Source organism: Phyllopteryx taeniolatus, chromosome 5, assembly GCF_024500385.1.
Source record: "Phyllopteryx taeniolatus isolate TA_2022b chromosome 5, UOR_Ptae_1.2, whole genome shotgun sequence".
Classification (NCBI taxonomy): domain Eukaryota; kingdom Metazoa; phylum Chordata; class Actinopteri; order Syngnathiformes; family Syngnathidae; genus Phyllopteryx; species Phyllopteryx taeniolatus.
The window spans coordinates 27282205-27299523 of NC_084506.1; the positions used below are offsets into that span (position 1 = coordinate 27282205).

General features: G+C 43.9%; 1 protein-coding gene across 7 annotated transcripts in view; it reads right to left on the minus strand.

The window, feature by feature from the left end:
• The window catches only part of tln2b (talin 2b), a 108374-nt gene that overhangs the window by 10128 nt on the left and 80927 nt on the right, over positions 1-17319 (minus strand). For 6 of the 7 annotated variants that reach the window (XR_009788663.1, XR_009788664.1, XM_061774379.1 and 3 more), the window contains 14 exons: positions 15616-15748; positions 15405-15506; positions 14755-14925; positions 12646-12792; positions 11282-11383; positions 11080-11199; positions 10229-10375; positions 6156-6322; positions 5467-5650; positions 4522-4647; positions 3721-3837; positions 3162-3347; positions 1116-1223; positions 385-490 (listed from right to left, as the gene is read on the minus strand). Coding sequence is in view for 5 of the 7 variants with exons in the window: in XM_061774379.1 (XP_061630363.1) it covers positions 385-490; positions 1116-1223; positions 3162-3347; positions 3721-3837; positions 4522-4647; positions 5467-5650; positions 6156-6322; positions 10229-10375; positions 11080-11199; positions 11282-11383; positions 12646-12792; positions 14755-14925; positions 15405-15506; positions 15616-15748 (1916 nt within the window). In the remaining 2 variants the exon portion in view is untranslated. The remainder of the gene's footprint in view (positions 1-384; positions 491-1115; positions 1224-3161; positions 3348-3720; positions 3838-4521; positions 4648-5466; positions 5651-6155; positions 6323-10228; positions 10376-11079; positions 11200-11281; positions 11384-12645; positions 12793-14754; positions 14926-15404; positions 15507-15615; positions 15749-17319) is intronic. The other variant, XM_061774380.1, reaches the window with a different exon arrangement.

Sequence of the window (17319 nt, forward strand, 5' to 3'; positions counted from 1 at the left end):
TCATAACTGCAGTTGAGCTTAATTTGGAGCAATTTTGCACAGCAACCAATTTCAATATTCTAATGTGATTGTAGTGACCTGACTCAGACAGATTGTAGTGCATCGCTGATGCTCTGTGACAAACAGTGATATTATTCATGCACAGAGGATTAGCACTCTTTCTAGTTAATCGCTTGCATCTCTGCAATCCTGTTTAGGAAATTGAGTTCATAATGGGAATCTTTGGCAGATTTTCCCCACGGTGTTGATAATGTCTCACTGTAAACAGGTTCAACTTTTACAGAGGAAAGTGAGTCAACACCTGGAATATTAAACACCACAAAGCTAATTGTGTTGTGTAGGTATGGGAGTTTGCGAGCATATGTATGCGGCGGTCAGGCCCACCCTTCATGGACTCGGCTGTCTGGATGAGCTCCGTCACACATGCCGCCACATGCTTCGAATGGACGCCCAGTTGATGCTTCTGCTCCGACGTGGGCTTCTGCAGCACCTGAACGCACACACACCAGTACATATGGGTGAAAACAAACATTCGAATCTCAGGTCCGGCCTTCCTGTGTGGAGTTTGCATGTTCTCAGTGTGCTTGCGTGGGTTTTGTCCAGACACTTCGGCTTCCCCCAATATTCCAATAAAATGGAGCATAGGTGTGAATGTCAGTGTGAATGTTTGTGTATACCAGTATGTGCCCTGCGATGGACTAGCGACTACACCTCCTCTCACCCAGAGAATGTATGGATGGATGATAATTGAGTCGGAAATCCGTAGTGCACAAAGAATTAGGAACACTCAAGTAGAATCAGTAGTAACTGTGTCCTGTAGAGGGCAGTTTTTGACATTAATAGATGTCCCCCCAAAAAAATCATTTTAAAAAGCACCGTTACAATAAAACATTAAACTCAAACTATGACCATGCTGTGCTAGAAATGGTAGATGATGCAAGTAGAGATGATTAAAGAATTAAAAAAAAATTCAAGCTGAAGATTTCAGTATATTAATCTGGTGTGTATGATCTGTTGAACATGTGCTGCTGAATGCAACACAGAGCCACTTATAATCTAAAGCAGCATGTACATACAAACTTCAAATACAACAAATGTGACAGTCTCATTCCAACCTGTAGGACTTGTTCCAAAAGGTTGACATATCCCGTAGTGCATTCCGAGCCGTACTGCAGGGCCTTGCTTTTTAAGTCCTCACTCACTTCTGTGTGGTGTGCCGCTTTCTGAATCGAGAGAGAAAACAAAGGATTCTGGGAAACATTTAAAGGAGACCAAAATAAATGCCTCCCAGTGGGATGTCACGCAGCTCAAAATATCAAGGAGGGAATGTAGACACATTTTTTGAAATAAGCACTAATATTTGCAGTACTTTTCGGCATATCATTGCAATCCATAAAAAAAAAACATCAGAAGATAATGAAATACATTTACTGTATACAGTATATTACAACCCCAATTCCAATGAAGTTGGGACATTGTGTTAAACATAAATAAAAACAGAATACAATGATTAGCAAATCATTTTCAACCTATACTTAATTGAATACAAAGATAAGATATTTAATGTTCAAACTGATAAACTTGATTGTTTTTAGCAAATAATCATTAACTTAGAATTTTATGGCTGCAACACGATCCAAAAAAGCTGGGACAGGTGGCAAAAAAGACTGAGAAAGTTGAGGAATGCTCATCAAACACCTGTTTAGAACATCCCACAGGCTAATTGGGAACAGGTGGGTGCCAGGATTGGGTATAAAAGGAGCTTCCCTGAATTGCTCAGTCATTCACAAGCAAAGATGGTGCGAGGTTCACCTCTTTGTGAACAAGTGCGTGAGAAAATAGTCGAACAGTTTAAGGACAATGTTCCTCAATGTACAATTGCAAGGAATTTAGGGATTTCATCATCTACGGTCCATAATATCATCAAAAGGTTCATAGAATCTGGAGAAATCAGTGCATGTAAGGCAAGGCCAAAAACCAACATTGGAATGCCTGTGACCTTCGATCCCTCAGGCGGCACTGCATTAAAAACCGACATCAATGTGTAAAGGATATCACCACATGGGCTCAGGAACACTTCAGAAAACCAATGTCAGTAAATACAGTTCTGCGCTACATCCGTAAGTGCAACTTGAAACTGTACAAACAAACAAACAACAAAGCAAAAACCATTTATCAACAACACCCAGAAACGCCGCCGGCTTCTCTTGGGCCGAGCTCATCTAAGATGGACTGATCCAAAGTTGAAAAGTGTTCACATTTCAAATTGTTTTTGGAAATTGTGGACGTTGTGTCCTCCGGGCCAAAGAGGAAAAGAACCATTCCGACTGTTATGGACGCAAAGTTCAAAAGCCAGCATCTGTGATGGTATGGGGCTGTGTTAGTGCCAATGGCATGGGTAATGTACACATCTGTGAAGGCACCATTAATGCTGAAAGGTATATACAGGTTTTGGAGAAACATACGCTGCCATCCAAGCAACGTCTTTTTCATGGACGCCCCTGCTTATTTCAGCAAGACAATGCCAAACCACATTGTGCCCGTGTTACAACAGCGTGGCTTTGTAGTAAAAGACTGCAGGTACTAGACTGGCCTGCCTGCAGTCCAGACCTGTCTCCCATTGAAAATGTGTGGCCCATTATGAAGCGTAAAATACGACAACGGAGACCCCGGACTGTTGAACAGCTAAACCTGTACATCAAGCAAGAATGGGAAAGAATTCCACCTACAAAGCTTCAACAATTAGTGTCCTCAGTTCCCAAACGTTTATTGAATATTGTTAAAAGAAAAGGTGCTGTAACACAGTCGTAAACATGACACTGTGCCAGCTTTTTTGGAACGTGTTGCAGCCATAAAATTCCAAGTTAATGATTATTTGCTAAAAACAATCAAGTTTATCAGTTTGAACATTAAATATCTTGTCTTTGTAGTGTATTCAATTAAATATAGGTCGAACATGATTTGCAAATCATTTATGTTTAACACAACGTCCCGACTTCATTGGAATTGGGGTTGTAATTAAATCTGTAGTAAATCACATTTGTCTGATGTTTGTAGTCATACATCGTATTCTGCAGGTGACATGAGTGGCTTAGAGTGTAAAGTGGCCAACTGGGCCTGCACTGGTCTGTGCGTGTGTAAGTTCTCATTTGGCCAAGAACCTTGCAGGCTGTCAGCATATCAGAGATGGCTTTGCGGCTCAGGTTGGCCGTGGCGATCACGTCCTCTTGCTGAGCAGAGTTGCCCGCTGCCACGGCCTTGGCCGTCGCCATGGTGATGCCCTTTGTCACGCGGATGAACTCCTCAGGTGTGGTGGACTTGTCCGGGACTTCCTTCGACAGGAATACCTGATGGAGATGAGTCATACGCATGATAGTGAGGAACAGACATGCTCTCGTGTAAAGCTCCAGAAATAAAACATACACAGTGGATGGGGTCATAAGTGATAGTTACAAGCTCACTCTGAGGCTGGCGGCGCTATGATAAAAACTTTGGGCCAATGTAAAATTCTCATCTTGCTCTGTAACAGCGTGCAGCTTTAGTCCATGATAAGATTTGTAAAACTCACAATGGCTGTGAGGAATTGAGCTGGATAAAGAGAGCAGTTGTAGGGATTCTGAATAATAGACAAATATCGCTGACCCACTTTAAGGCCGATTCACTGCGAGGCTACGTTTCATCACCAAAAAAGAATAGATCCGGCCTGTCAGGAAGTCTTACTGTCAGCTCTTGCTTGATGAACTCAATGGTGGCCTCCAGTGCCCTCGTCCCGCGAGTGGCTTCATCCTCCACTGCCTTCACCGTTTTAAGAAGAGACGTCACGTTGGTGACCATGACCTGTCAAATAAAGGGAGTCAAGGGGATGAGGCTTGCAATCAAACCAGGAGGTGGTGCTCTTTCTCCTTAAATACAGAACATATGCTCACAAAATAATTGGTGCATTTTTTTTCTGAATGTGCTTATTTTATTATAATTGCACAGCTTATAATGAAACCGAAAACAGAACATAATTCAGTGAGCATTCATTATCGTATTTATTTAATGACAGCCAATTTGGAAGAAATAAAATTTTTCTCTAGTTGATAGATTTTGAACAGGCCCCCGTCACCTTCCGCAACAGGAGCCTTACAGGTTGGTAATGTGAGCAAATGCACAGCAGGACTTTCAGAGGGTCCCATGTTTGGGGTAAAGGGACGCACCATATGTTGGAAGAACAGCCCCAATCTGTCGATGGGACCGAGACCCTGGGTGGGCCTCATTCTAATTCGATGAAAAACACTAGAAACCATATGCATCAGTTAAAGTTACATGAGGAAGTTTGTATGTATGACAGCTGTGAGAAAGACAAATACTGTACATCAATTGAGAACATTTCTTGCCCGGGTTGTTCAATGCACTGATGTAAACTGAGAGAGTTCTGGTGTGCACTTCAAAACCCACTGAAACCCACCTGTACCAGTGTTGAAATGGATAAATATCACTAACAGATAGCCATTTGTTCGACTGGCCTGCTCCTTTTACCTTAGCGGCGCCTTTGAGCTGATACATGGACGGGTCGTCGGCAGGCTTGCCTGCGGCACACTTAGTGGCGCTGATGAGTTCGGCCAGAGCCTTGGCCACGTCGCGCACTGCGTTTATCAGAACCACCTGAGGAGATGAAGCTGGAATCAATAAAACACAACGGTGCGAGCACAGACTCATCAGCACTAGCCTGGGGAGAGGATTTCCTCGTGTAGCATTTATCACTCCCATCAAGTCATGATATACTGAGTGGGCGAGATGAAGTTGTATGTCAAAGGCCTGTTTTGGACTCTTGGCAGACTCTTGCCTTGCCCTTCTCCTTGATTAGTCTGATTGCATTTAGTTCTTTTAATCAGGTTTGCCACTAGACTGTTTTCCTGTCAATCAGCTCTTTACCTCTGTCTCATCTTCTTGATGAGTCTGAACGTATTGAGTTCATTCAACCAGGATTGTTTCATTGTCGCTTTTGGTGCCAACCTGTGTCTCATTTTTTAAATTAGTCAGAATGTATTAAGTTCTTCTAACAAGTCAGTTGTCTATGAGCCACGTGCCTGCCCTTGTCTCCCAACTTTGGCTTTGTGGTTTAGTTCTTTTAATTGGGTTTCCTCAATACTGTCTACCTATTAGCTGCCCTTGTACCCCCTTCTTGTGTCTCACCTTTGCTTCCCCTTGTTCATCTGTCTCAGGTTGAGTCTGAGTATAACTTTTTTTCAAACCAGATTTGCAGTTGTCTTTTTCCTTGCCTATTACCTCCCTGCCTGCCCTTGACTTGTTCATCTGTCTCGAGATGAAACTGAGTGAATCTTTTAAACCAGTTTGCCAGTTTGCCAGTCTGTGTCCTTGCCTAAATCATCATATTTGAGAGAAGTATAGTAAAATGGCTCTGCGACTACATCATTTTGCAATGATATCAAATAAGCAGAATTTACATGCTTTACAGGTCACCTGTGTCTCGGGGTCCTCGGAGCCCATGCTTGTCGCTCCCAGTTTGACCACCTCTGTGAGCTGTGTGATGGTCTTGGCTGAGGACTGGGCAGCCTGGGCCAACTTCTCCTGGCTGGATGCGGCTCCAGCAACTAGTAGCTTGGTGTCCTCCACCAGCGCCTTGGCTGTCTTCAAAATGCTTTCCCTGGGAGATGAGGAATACTGTCACCGTCAGCACCCTCGTTACATTCAGGAACAAGCTCTTTGAAATTCAGGTGCGATTTTTGGTCAGCATCTTCAGTTGTCTGTTTACTTCCAGTCCTGTGCTTCTCCTGGGTGAGTCACTCAGAGAAAATAGAAAACTGGCATTTGCAGAGAACCCCCCAGCAGATACAATCTCTTTGTTTGAGTCCACATAACAAAATAAAACAATTTTGTACAGCACTATGGTGTTAAGGGTCATCGGGAAGCTGGAGCCTATCCAACTTGATTTAGGGTAACAGTAGCTACAGTAGTGAGTTTGCTACTCACCCTTCAATCAGAGAACCTAACCTAACGTAGCTACACAGCCCAGAGAGAAAACATTTAATAATGCAAAAGGGGATTTTGAAAAACTTCTTGCTCCTTGTAGCAGTGCTAAACACTCTTCCACTGTAGTTATACTGAAAGTCCTTATTTGCATGATTAATATGTGGTAAGGTCACAGACACCTGTGGTCAGCAAAGGACTCCTCATTCTCAGGGTTTAGTGTTCCCGCCGAGGCGAACATGATGGTCGTGTCCAGGTCAGCGATGATGCCAGAAACAGCACTTGCTGCTGTGATACATGCCTGAGTGCCTTTGTTGCCCGCCTGCAGCGCCGACAGCACCAATGACACCTGCAACACGGAAAGCGTTGCATAACTACATAACAATCATAAGACACTTCATTAGACACACATTACACTTCCACAGTCTGATGCAAAGCCTGTGGTAGAAGAAAAGCTGTCCCGGCCATTTATCTGTCAATCCATCAGTCTATCTGTGACACAGGCATCGCTTTAAATAAGTTTAACCAAAAAGTTATTTATTCTGTTAAAGCTTTTTTTTTGTGGTTAAAATGTGGTTTAAGAATTTCATAACCAGCAAAAGGGAACACAAGAAATATCAGTGACGAGGTACTCCCTTTTTAATTATACTTATTATAAAGTGGTACCAAACCACATTGATTGAATTGATTGATTGATTTGATACCTCTTTACAGTGTCAATCAACGCTCAAATGTACTATTTTTTCTTTAAAAAGAAATTTTTTTCACACAGGTCTCTTATTAAAGAGCATTACAGGGCAGTGTACCGAGCGTGACGGACATATCAGTAAATTAGTATATGGTCGACACTTAATATGAAAGTGATATTATGATTGATCTCGGGTCTGAATCAGTCCTGTGTTCTTCCATCACAGTCTGGTTTGGTGCTGCTACAAAAAAGGACAAACTTCGACTGCAACGGACAATCAAAACTGCTGAAAGGATTGTCGGTACCCCCCTACCCACCATTGAGGACTTGTACGCTGCCAGAACTAAGACAAGGGCATGCAAAATCCTCTCGGACCCGCCGCACCCCGGTCACCAGCTCTTCCAGCTCCTTCCCTCAGGTAGGCGCTACCGATCAATGCAAACTAGAACTAGTAGACATTCCAACAGCTTCTTCCCTTTTGCGATCAACTTATTAAACACCTAACCTATAATTCCATTACAACAAGCTGGCAATTTTTTGACTTGAGTTTGTTGTCACATTTCTGTGGGGCCAATTATGTATTACTCGTGCACCCTCTGTAGTTGTCTCGCCATGCTGCACTATTTGCATATACTGGCCACTCATGCCAGAGTAGCATCTGCTCCATTTGCACACTGATTGAGGAGTATCTGTAACATTTGCACAACCAACATTGTCCCAGATTATCGCACTACTCGTCACTTTAAACCGCATACACTTCTTGAAGTCTCAGCGCCCTTTGCACAATGGTCATTTCACCGGACTATTGCAATATTAGTCATTCGAACTGCTCTAAGTGCTAGAGGACTCTGCATCTTTTTGCACAATTGTTTTTTGTCAATGTCTTTATGTCTCCAAAGTGTTCTGTAAATGGACTGTCTGTTGTACTAGAGCGGCTCCAACTACCGGAGACAAATTCCTTGTGTGTTTTGGACATACTTGGCAAATAAAGATGATGATGATGATTCTGATTCTGATTCTGATTGAGCTTTTAACGGTTTGAACAATTTCGTAAATGCTTAAGATAAGTGTTCTAGCTGGATAAATGGCAGAAGATGGGAGTGAGGAATGGAGGCAAGGTTAAACATGCATTAAATCCGAGTGCACTACAATCAAAACAAATTGATGAGCCAGACTCCACAAGTAACATAGCTCTGCCAGCATATCTCTCATAAGCAAACCGAGAGCCCCGAGAGGAACCCTTGAACGAGGCACAAGATTCATATCAGCAAGTGTGAAAACTCAAATTTGTCAAGTTGGGTAAGAGCATTGAATTAAATCACAGTCTTCTCGTGGAATAGAATTACTAATGTGTGACTAGCAATGCTCCTTGCTGCCAGGGTCATAGCAGGGACACATTAGAATTACTATTCAGTGCGCAGTGGTGCAGGATAGCTTTACTTTCATGACCTGCATTACCGGTGGGGTAAAGTCCTTTTTTTTTGTCTCCCAAAATAACATGACATTTATATTCGACTAACCTTTTACAAATTTAAGACTAACGTTATTACTTCTTCGTCAGATGATATAAAGAGCAGCCGGTTTTACATGAAGCATCACATATTACAGCAATAACAAAGTAAACCGTATGCATTAACTACCAGATTAAGGTTTCATTAAAATCAGAGAAGTGTAACATCAGCCGAGAGGCAACATTTTACTTTTCTCGGCAGATCCAGAAAACCACACAAAAAAATAAAGGATCCAATAAAGGAGACACTGTAGATCAGAATCAAAATAATAATTTTTGTTTTCATTGACCTTGGCTGAGAGGTAGTCACTGAATGATATCTTTATTATTTAAATTTGCAGTGGTGTACAACTGCCGTGCATCACACTTGCCCTATATACACAGCTGTGCAAAAGTATTGACCCCCTTCTCAAATTCTTATTTTTGAATAGTTTTTCCACTTTAATGTTTAAGATCATCAAACAAATATAAATATCAGACAAAGATAACCCAAGTAAACATAAAATGCAGTTTTTAAATGTTGATTTTAATTATTAAGGAAAAAATAAATAAATCAAAGATACCTTGCCCTGTGTGCAAAAGTAATTCCCCCCTAAACCTTATAACTGGCTGGGGCATCCTCAGCAACACCAACTGCAATCAAGTGTTTTCTATAACTGGGAAAGAGCCTTTCACATCTCTGTGGAGATACTTTGGCCCACTCTTTCTTGCTGAATTGTTTTAATTCAGCAACATTGGAAGGTTTTCATGCATGAACGGCCTTCATGCCACAGCATTTCAGTTGGATTCAAGCCCAGACTTTGACTAGGCCACTCCAAACCCTTCCTTTTTTTTCGTGTGTGTTTTTAAGCCATTCAGAAGTTGACCTGCTGGTGTTTTGGATCGTTGTGCTGCTGCAGAACCCAATTGTGCTTCAGCTTGAGGTCACAAACTTATGGCTGAACATTGTACTTCAGGATTTTTTGGTAAAGAGCAAATTGATGGTTCCATCAATTACAGCAAGTCATCCAGGAGAAAAGCAGCCCCAGACCATCACACTACCACCGTGTTTGAAAGTTAGATTGATGGTCTATTTCTGAAATTCTGCATTACATTTACACCAGATATAAAGAGACATATACCTTCCAAAAAGTTACATTTTTGTCTCCTAAGTCCATAGAATATTTCCCCAAAAGTCTTGGGTATCATTCAGATGTGATGTTTTGTTTTTTGTTTTGCAAAAGTAAGACGAGCCTTATGTTTAGTCAGCAGTGGTTTTTGCCTTGGATGCCAATTTTGCCAATTCCCTTCCTTATGGTGTCGTCATGAACACTGACCTTAACTGAGGCAAGGGAGGCCAGCAGTTTTTCAGATGTTGTGCTGTGCTCTTGGGTTAATTTTTGTTGGACAACCACACCTGGGAAGGTTCACCGCTGTTCCATGTTTTCTCCATTTGTGGATAATGGCTCTCACCAAAGTTCGGTACAATCCTAAAGCTTTAGAAATGGCTTTCTTTTTGGACTGATAGATGTCATTTACATTATTTCTCATCTGTTCTTAAATTTCTTTGAATCGTTGCATTTTGTTGCAGCTTATCGAGATCTTTCGGCCAACTTCATTTTGTCAAACAGCTTCTATCTAAGTGATGTCTTAATTGAGCAGGCCTGGAGGCAATGAGGCTTTGGTGTGTTCAGTGAAAATGAAGCAAAAAATGTGATTAGCCACAGTTAATTCATGATTCAACAAGGTGGGGGTGGGGCATTACTTTTTCACACAGGGCCAGGTAGCGCTGAATAGTTTTTTCCTCAATAAATAAGATCACCATTTAAAAACTGCATTTTATGTTTCCTTGGGTTATCGTTGTCTGATAGTTACAATACATTTGTTTGAAGATCTTAAACATTCAAGTGAGGAAACGATGCAAAAATATATGAATTTGAGAAGAAGAATACTTTTTCACGGCACTGCAGCTACATGAGCGGCACAAAATATTTAAACCACCTCTATGCATACTCCTAGCAAATCAAACAGTAAAACAGTGCCACTGAGAGAAAAAAGATACTAGACCAGTGTGGTACCTTTTCAGTGACTGCACGTGCACACTCGATGAGCTCTCTTTTGGAGAAGCTGTCTGTGGGGCTGAGCTGCAAGGCTCCAGCTTTCTGGACCAGATAGATACAGCCATGACCCAGCTCTTGCACACGTGTTTTGATCTGGAAACCAACCTGAAAGCATAGCCAGTCATTGGTTCCCATACAATCATGTGCTAAACTTTGTGTGCGTGTAGTTTAAGTGTCTCTGTGTTGAAATGTTTTGTATTATATTCTGGATTGACCTTTAATAACGATTCTGTATTACTGGTGATTATAATTGTGTTGTAAGGACCCCCTCGAAAATGAGATGATGCATCTCAAAGGACTATCCTTGAAGCAAATAACTAAATAATACACTTTTCTTTTACCCAGCATGGAAAATGATGTAAAACACTCTTTAAAGAAAGCTGGCAGTACCATTTAATTTCTAGACTGAGATACATGGGTGGGTGGGTGCTCTTTCATAAGCATCATTGTAGGCTTTTAGACTTGTCGAGGCAATGTGTCGCTATGGTAACCAGCAGGGTTTGCAGCAGCCTGTTATGTACAAGTTACTGATAAGAGCTGTGAGCTTATTAGGGTGATGTTTCCACACATAGCTTTCCTGCAGACAACAGAGGAAACCTTTAAGAAATGACTGTGTGGGTGCTTAGAGTGACAGACGCTTTTACTTTGATCTCAAAGATGGAGAGTCATATCACAGAGCAAATATCTCCCTTAACCAGTGTGTGAGCAAAAACATCTGAAAGCCTTTTGGGTCCAAAAAGCTGCTATTCCAAAGTGATATTTCAGAAGGCACTCTCCTTTTTTTGGAGAGACACTACGTGCCGTCTGACCTCTTCATGCTCTGCTGTGGCTGCAGCGAGGCGCCCTTGGTGTGCAAGCTGCCCATAGTCCACCGTCGCCTGAGAGGCAAGGCTGCCGAGCTCTTCGGGGCAGGTCACTGACTTGGTCATCTAGTCAGAGTGAGAGGGAGGGAGCCTCTTCAGCTAATGAGCATCTCTGACGCTTAATCATCAGAACGGAAAAGGCACTCACCATCTCCTGTGCTGTGATGGCAATGGCCTTGGACAACTTCACCATCGTGGTCTGGTAGTCCACAAAGGAACCCTCAGGTTCAGGAGGTGTTCCTTCATCCAGCTGTGAAGATCAAGAATGTCATTATTTTCATTTAGACATACCACATTCTTTCATTCTCTATTCTATTAGGTTTGACACCAGCTCTGCTCTACAAGCTGTAGATATCGGCATAATGTCAGTATTATAATAATATAATTCACATTGTACATTTTGCACGCAAACTATAATTTGTAAACAAAGCCACATGCGTGACGATCGTTGCTCCCATTGGACAAAAATGACGAGGGCGGGACAAAGCAAAGACCCAGAGATGACCACGGCAGTTTTGTTCTGCAAGTTTGCGCTATTATTGGAAAATAAGTTGGAGCATCAAGAGTGTAGTATTAGATCCTATACCAGGGTAGGAAGAGCAGCTCATTCAATGAAAGTGTCGCAACGTTCTATTTCTAATTTTGGAGCGCTGTCTACAAATACGTGCTGCCACAACATGCAAGGAGTTGCGTTGCTAAGCAAAAGACGGCGGATCAGGTATGACGTACAACATTCACTATCATTATAAGCTATGGGTTATTGACTTGTTGGGTTTGATCGAGGCTGGTTTATATTCAAACAACAAACGAACCGCACCGAGTCAGTTTTGAAGCGGACCATGACCACCTCAAAAAGTAAGTTTTGGAGCAGTTGTTTGGCGCGCACACCTACACAAAAGACCCAGGAGGAAACAAACTGGTTTGTTTAAAGTAGACCAAATTTGGCACGTCAGAATGTACCCTAAATACAGTTCTTGATTTGCTCACGAACTGAAATAATTTCAGAGCCAAGCAGACACACTCCTTCCCACTTCCTTAGGTAGACCTGGACTATATAATGAGACCCAAAGCAAGATCTGTCAAAAACTGTGGTTTATAATGTTTAGTTTTTTTAACTCACTGCATCATACGGAGGTGTTTCTCATATTTTGCCCACTGTCATATACCAAATTAAGTGAACCAACCAACCAACCTACCAGAAAGTGCTTTTAGTTTGATGAGGTACAGTTTTTTCCCCCAAAATTAAATTGTTTGCTCATTAAATTGTGTAGATGTTGCTAAAGAAGTGTGCGGTGAGTGTGTATACTGTCAATTATTAACCTCCAAGTCAACACAGTCACGTATCCCAGCAGGCGTGAGTGACTGCTCATGCTTTATCATCATTTGCCTGAGGATATTAAATGGTTTATCCATAGGAATAATGAGAGTCAGAGATAAGGAGACATTTCAAACATGTCTGCTGTGAAACCATTGGGACAAATGAGGTTGGGAACAAGCGTGGGAACTCCTCACCCTGCCCATGGCCTCGGCGATGGACTCCACCATGCCCCCGACCATGCCCCCCTCGCTGGCCGCCTCATTCAAAGTCACCATGATGTCGTCCACAGCCTCTTTCATCAGCTGGGCCGCTTCTGAGATTGCATCGTGGGTGTGTGAAGCCTGGGGATGTCGATGATTAAAACCAAAGTTACTATAGCTCATATTGAGCTGGAGTATTCTTTGAGGCTGCTGTAATAGCTATATAAGAGCATATTGTTTCTCTAATGGACTCAGACGTTCTTCATCAGGCAAGCAGGCCATTTTTTAAACAAGAGAGAAAATGCTGAACCTGCCAAACAAATGAAGTACACACTGGTAATGGTAAAAATGATATACAAGAGTGACTCCTCTGGGTTTGACTTCTACTTTGATCTTGTATACACAGACTGTGTAACACTAAAGGCAGACTGGGCCAATTACTTTAAGTGTATACTGTCTGCATCATTAGAGCACGGAAGAAGAGCCGCTATACCTTGACAGGTCCCAATAAAACTTGGTAACAACTGACTTATAGCTGCACATAAGACAGAAAGGAAATTCATGGATTAAGAGTACTGTATCTTATTTGTCCTCTGGCAGGGAAGGAGCCCGAGCTAGTGTGTGAGGTTGAGAAGTTCCGACTAGACATAGTTGGGTTCGCCTCCACTCACAGCTTGGGCTCTGGTACCAGTCCTCTCGAGAGGGGTTGGACTTCCACTCTGGAATTGCCCATAGTGAGTGGCGCCGAGCAGGTGTGGGTATACTTATTGCCCCCGGATCGGCATCTGTACATTGGGGTTCACCCCGGTGGACGAGAGGGTAGCCTCCATCCGCCTTCGGGTGGGGGGACGGGTCTTGACTGTTGTTTGAGCCTATGGAGCAAACAGCAGTTCAGAGTACTCACCCTTTTTGGAGTCCTTGGAGGACGTGCTGGAGAGCGCTCCCGCTGGGGACTCCATTGTTCTGCTGGGGGACTTCAATGCACAGGTGGGCAATGACAGTGAGACCTGGAAGGGTGTGATTGGGAGGAACCCCCCCCCTCTGGTCAGAACCCATCATGGAATGTCCATAATGAACACCATGTTCAAGCATAAGGGTGTCCACATGTGCACTTGGCACCAGGACACCCCCAAGATATTGTGAGGGTCTGCTGGGAATGTCTGGCAGAATCCCCTGTCAGAAGGAGTTTCAACTTCCACCTCCGAGAAAACTTTGCTCACGTTCCAGGGGAGGTGGGGGACATTGAGACCGAGTGGACCATGTTTCACGCCTCCATTGCTGAGCCGGCTGACTGGAGCTGTGGGCGTAAGGTGGTTGGTGCCTCTCGTGGCGGCAACCCCCAAACCTGTTGGTGGACACCAGCGGTGAGGGATGCTGTCAAGCTAAAGAAAGAGTTCTGTCTGGCATTTTTGGCCTGTGGCTGGCCAAGTGGAATGCAGCTTCGGTGGTCGCTGACAGCGTGGGAGGAGTTCGGTGAGGCCATTGAGAACAACCTCCGGATGACTTCGAAGAAATTCTGGTCCAGCACCCGGCGTCTCAGGAGGGGGAAGCAGTGCACCATCAACACTGTGTATAGTGGGGATAGGGCGCTGCTGACCTTGTTGTGAGTCGGTGGGGAGAATATTTCGAAGATCTCCTCTATTCTGGGATCTCTGAGGTGGGCTCGCCTATCTCTGGGGTTGAGGTCACTGAGGTGGTTAAAAAGCTCCTCAGTGGCAAGGCCCCAGCGGTGGATGAGATTTGCCTGGAGTTCCTAAAGGCTCAAAATGTTGTGGGGCTGTCCTGGTTGACACGCCTCTGCAACATCGCTTGGACATCGGGGACAGTGCCTCTGGATTGGCAGACTGGGGTGGTGGTCCCCCTTTTTAGGAAGGGGGGCCAGAGGGATAATCCAACCTCGGATAAGCGGAAGAAATGGATGGATGGAAAACATTTACGAACAATAAAATACTTCCCAGAAAAAGTGTTTGTTTGCGTCAGTGTGGGACACGGCTTTCACACCTGTGCAAATAGTCAGAATGGTACCACCTCTGCCTCAATTTGAGCCAGGAAAAACCCTGCACATACATTCAATAAAGATGAGTGCAATGGACTGCTTATTACCTTTGGGTTTCCGCCACCTTCCTTGGCAGCGTAAAGCATCTGCAGGGCAGACTCTGAGAGGGTCTTGGTCTGGTCCAGAATGGTCATTTGCTGTTGGTGGTCGTGCAGCTTGGAGGTCAGGCCAACTGATGCTACAATAAGTGGATCAAAGTAGCTGGCCAGCTGAGTCACCTAGGTGAAATAAGGTTATAGGAGAGTCACACAGGGAAGGATTGGTGGACAAGATAGAGTTGTATTTATCTAAATCCATCCATCCATCCATTTTCTGAGCCGCTTCTACTCACTAGGGTCGCAGGCGTGCTGGAGCCCATCCCAGCTGTCATCGGGCAGGAGGCAGGGTACACCCTAAACTGGTTGCCAGCCAATCGCAGGGCACATACAAACAAACAAACAACCATTCACACTCACATTCACACCTACAGGCAATTTAGAGTCTCCAATTAATGCATGTTTTTGGGATGTGGGAGGAAACCGGAGTGCCTGGAGAAAACCCACGCAGGCACGGGGTGAACATGCAAAGTCCACACAGGCGGACCCGGGGATTGAACCCGGGTCCTCAGAACTGTGAGGCTGACGCTCTAACCAGTCGTCCACCGTGCCGCCTTATCTAAATCCATTAAGGAAAAAGGGATATATTATCAGAGCTGCACCTTGTGTCCCAGCTGGGCAGCTTCACCCCTGGCGGCTGTGGAGACAGGATCAATCAGATGCCCAATCTCTTGCACGGATGAAGTCAGCTGTTCCTGTAGTGCCTGGTGATTTACAAAGGCAGAGCGAATTATAGTATAAATCACAACAGAAAGACTACAGATCCTATTAAGCTCTTTCTCTCAGACAAGACAGAGCTGATGGGTTGCTTACTTCCATGGAGATATCATCTCTGCAGGGCAGGGTCTGTCCAACAGCAGCCAAGGAAGCTTGCTCAATGTCCCGGATACATTTATTGATGCTATCTATAGAGTAATCACACTCCTTCTGTCCTGGTGCCTTGTCCCTAGGGGGGAGAAAGTTTAAAAAATCTAGGCCCTCCTGTTCCATGTGGGTGCAAACAAGTGTTGAATTTTTAATACTGTATTAACTATATAACATATTAAAATTTAAGACTGGAAAAAAAAAAACTTGTTAGTCGTGTTTAATAATTTTTTTTAAAAAGCAGCATACACTGGTTTATTAGAACCTGTTTGTTTAAACCATGTAACAAGTGATGTGTGAAGACTACAAACTGAAGGGAGCTTCACATTGCCTTCTTGGACTCCTGTCATTTGTAAGGTTGCCTGGCAACAGTGGAGCCCAGCCGTCTGCTCTCATACCCTAACTGGTTCGTGGCTGTACCTCATAGTCAATTAACACAGTTAACTTAAATTTGAATTGAAATTTCCCAGACTGTCTTATTATTCCTGAAAGGTATCAGCAATCATTGACTCCATCCCTTAAGGGTTGAATAATACTTAGAAGGATAGAAACCTGGTCTGATCTAAAAAAGTTGGCCTCGACCTTTGATAAAATATGTTACTATTCTAATCATAAAAACTGTCACACAGCTGTGAAGTGCAAATGACAATGACAAATTAGGAATGTTCAGCAACACAAAAGAATACAAGGCTCGGAAAAATAACCTTAATCATACAAATATTACTGAGAGAAATAAGATGTTGCAGTTTGTCATATTTTACATTTCCATCCATCTATCCATTTTCTTCAGCTTAGCCGAGGTCAAGTAGCAGGGGCAGTAGCTTTAGTAGGGAAGCCCAGACTTGTTTGCCTGGAACACCTCACCAGGGAGGCGTCGAGGAGGCATCCTAATTAGATGCCCGAGCCACCTCATCTGGCTCCTCTGAATGCGGAGGAGCAGCAGCTGTACTCTGAGCCCCTCCCGGATGACCGAGCTTCTCACCCTATCTCGAAGGGAGAGCCCCTGCGAAGGAAACTCATGTTGTCCGCTTCTATCCGGGATCTTGTTCTTTCGGTCATGACCCAGAGCTCATGACCATAGGTGAGGGTAGGAATGTAGATCGACCGGTAACTTGAGAGTGCCTTTCGGCTTAGCTCCTTCTTCACTACAAGGGACCGATACAAAGTCTGCATCACTGCAGACGCGGCCTGTTGATCTCCCGTTCCATTCTTCCCTCACTCGTGAAAAAGACCCGAAGATACTTGAACTCCTCCACTCGGGGCAGGATCTCATCCTCGACATGGAGAGGGTTTGGAGGTGCTGATTTTCATCCCAACTGCTTCACACTCAGCTGCGAACCACTCCAGTGAGAGTTGGAGATCACGGCTTGATGAAGCCAGCAAAACCACATCAGCTGCAAAAAGTAATACCGAGGCCACCAAACCGGACCCCCGCTACGCCCCAGCTGTGCCGAGAAATTCTGTCCACAAAAGTTATGAACAGAATCGGTGACAAAGGGCAGCCTTGGCGGAGTCCAAACCTCACCGGAAACGAATCCGACTGACTGTCAGCAAACTCTGACACTGGTCGTACAGGGAGTTCGGTACCTCATACTCCCGAAGAACCACCTCGGTGACCTCAACCCCAGAGATAGGAGAGCCCGCCTCAGAGAC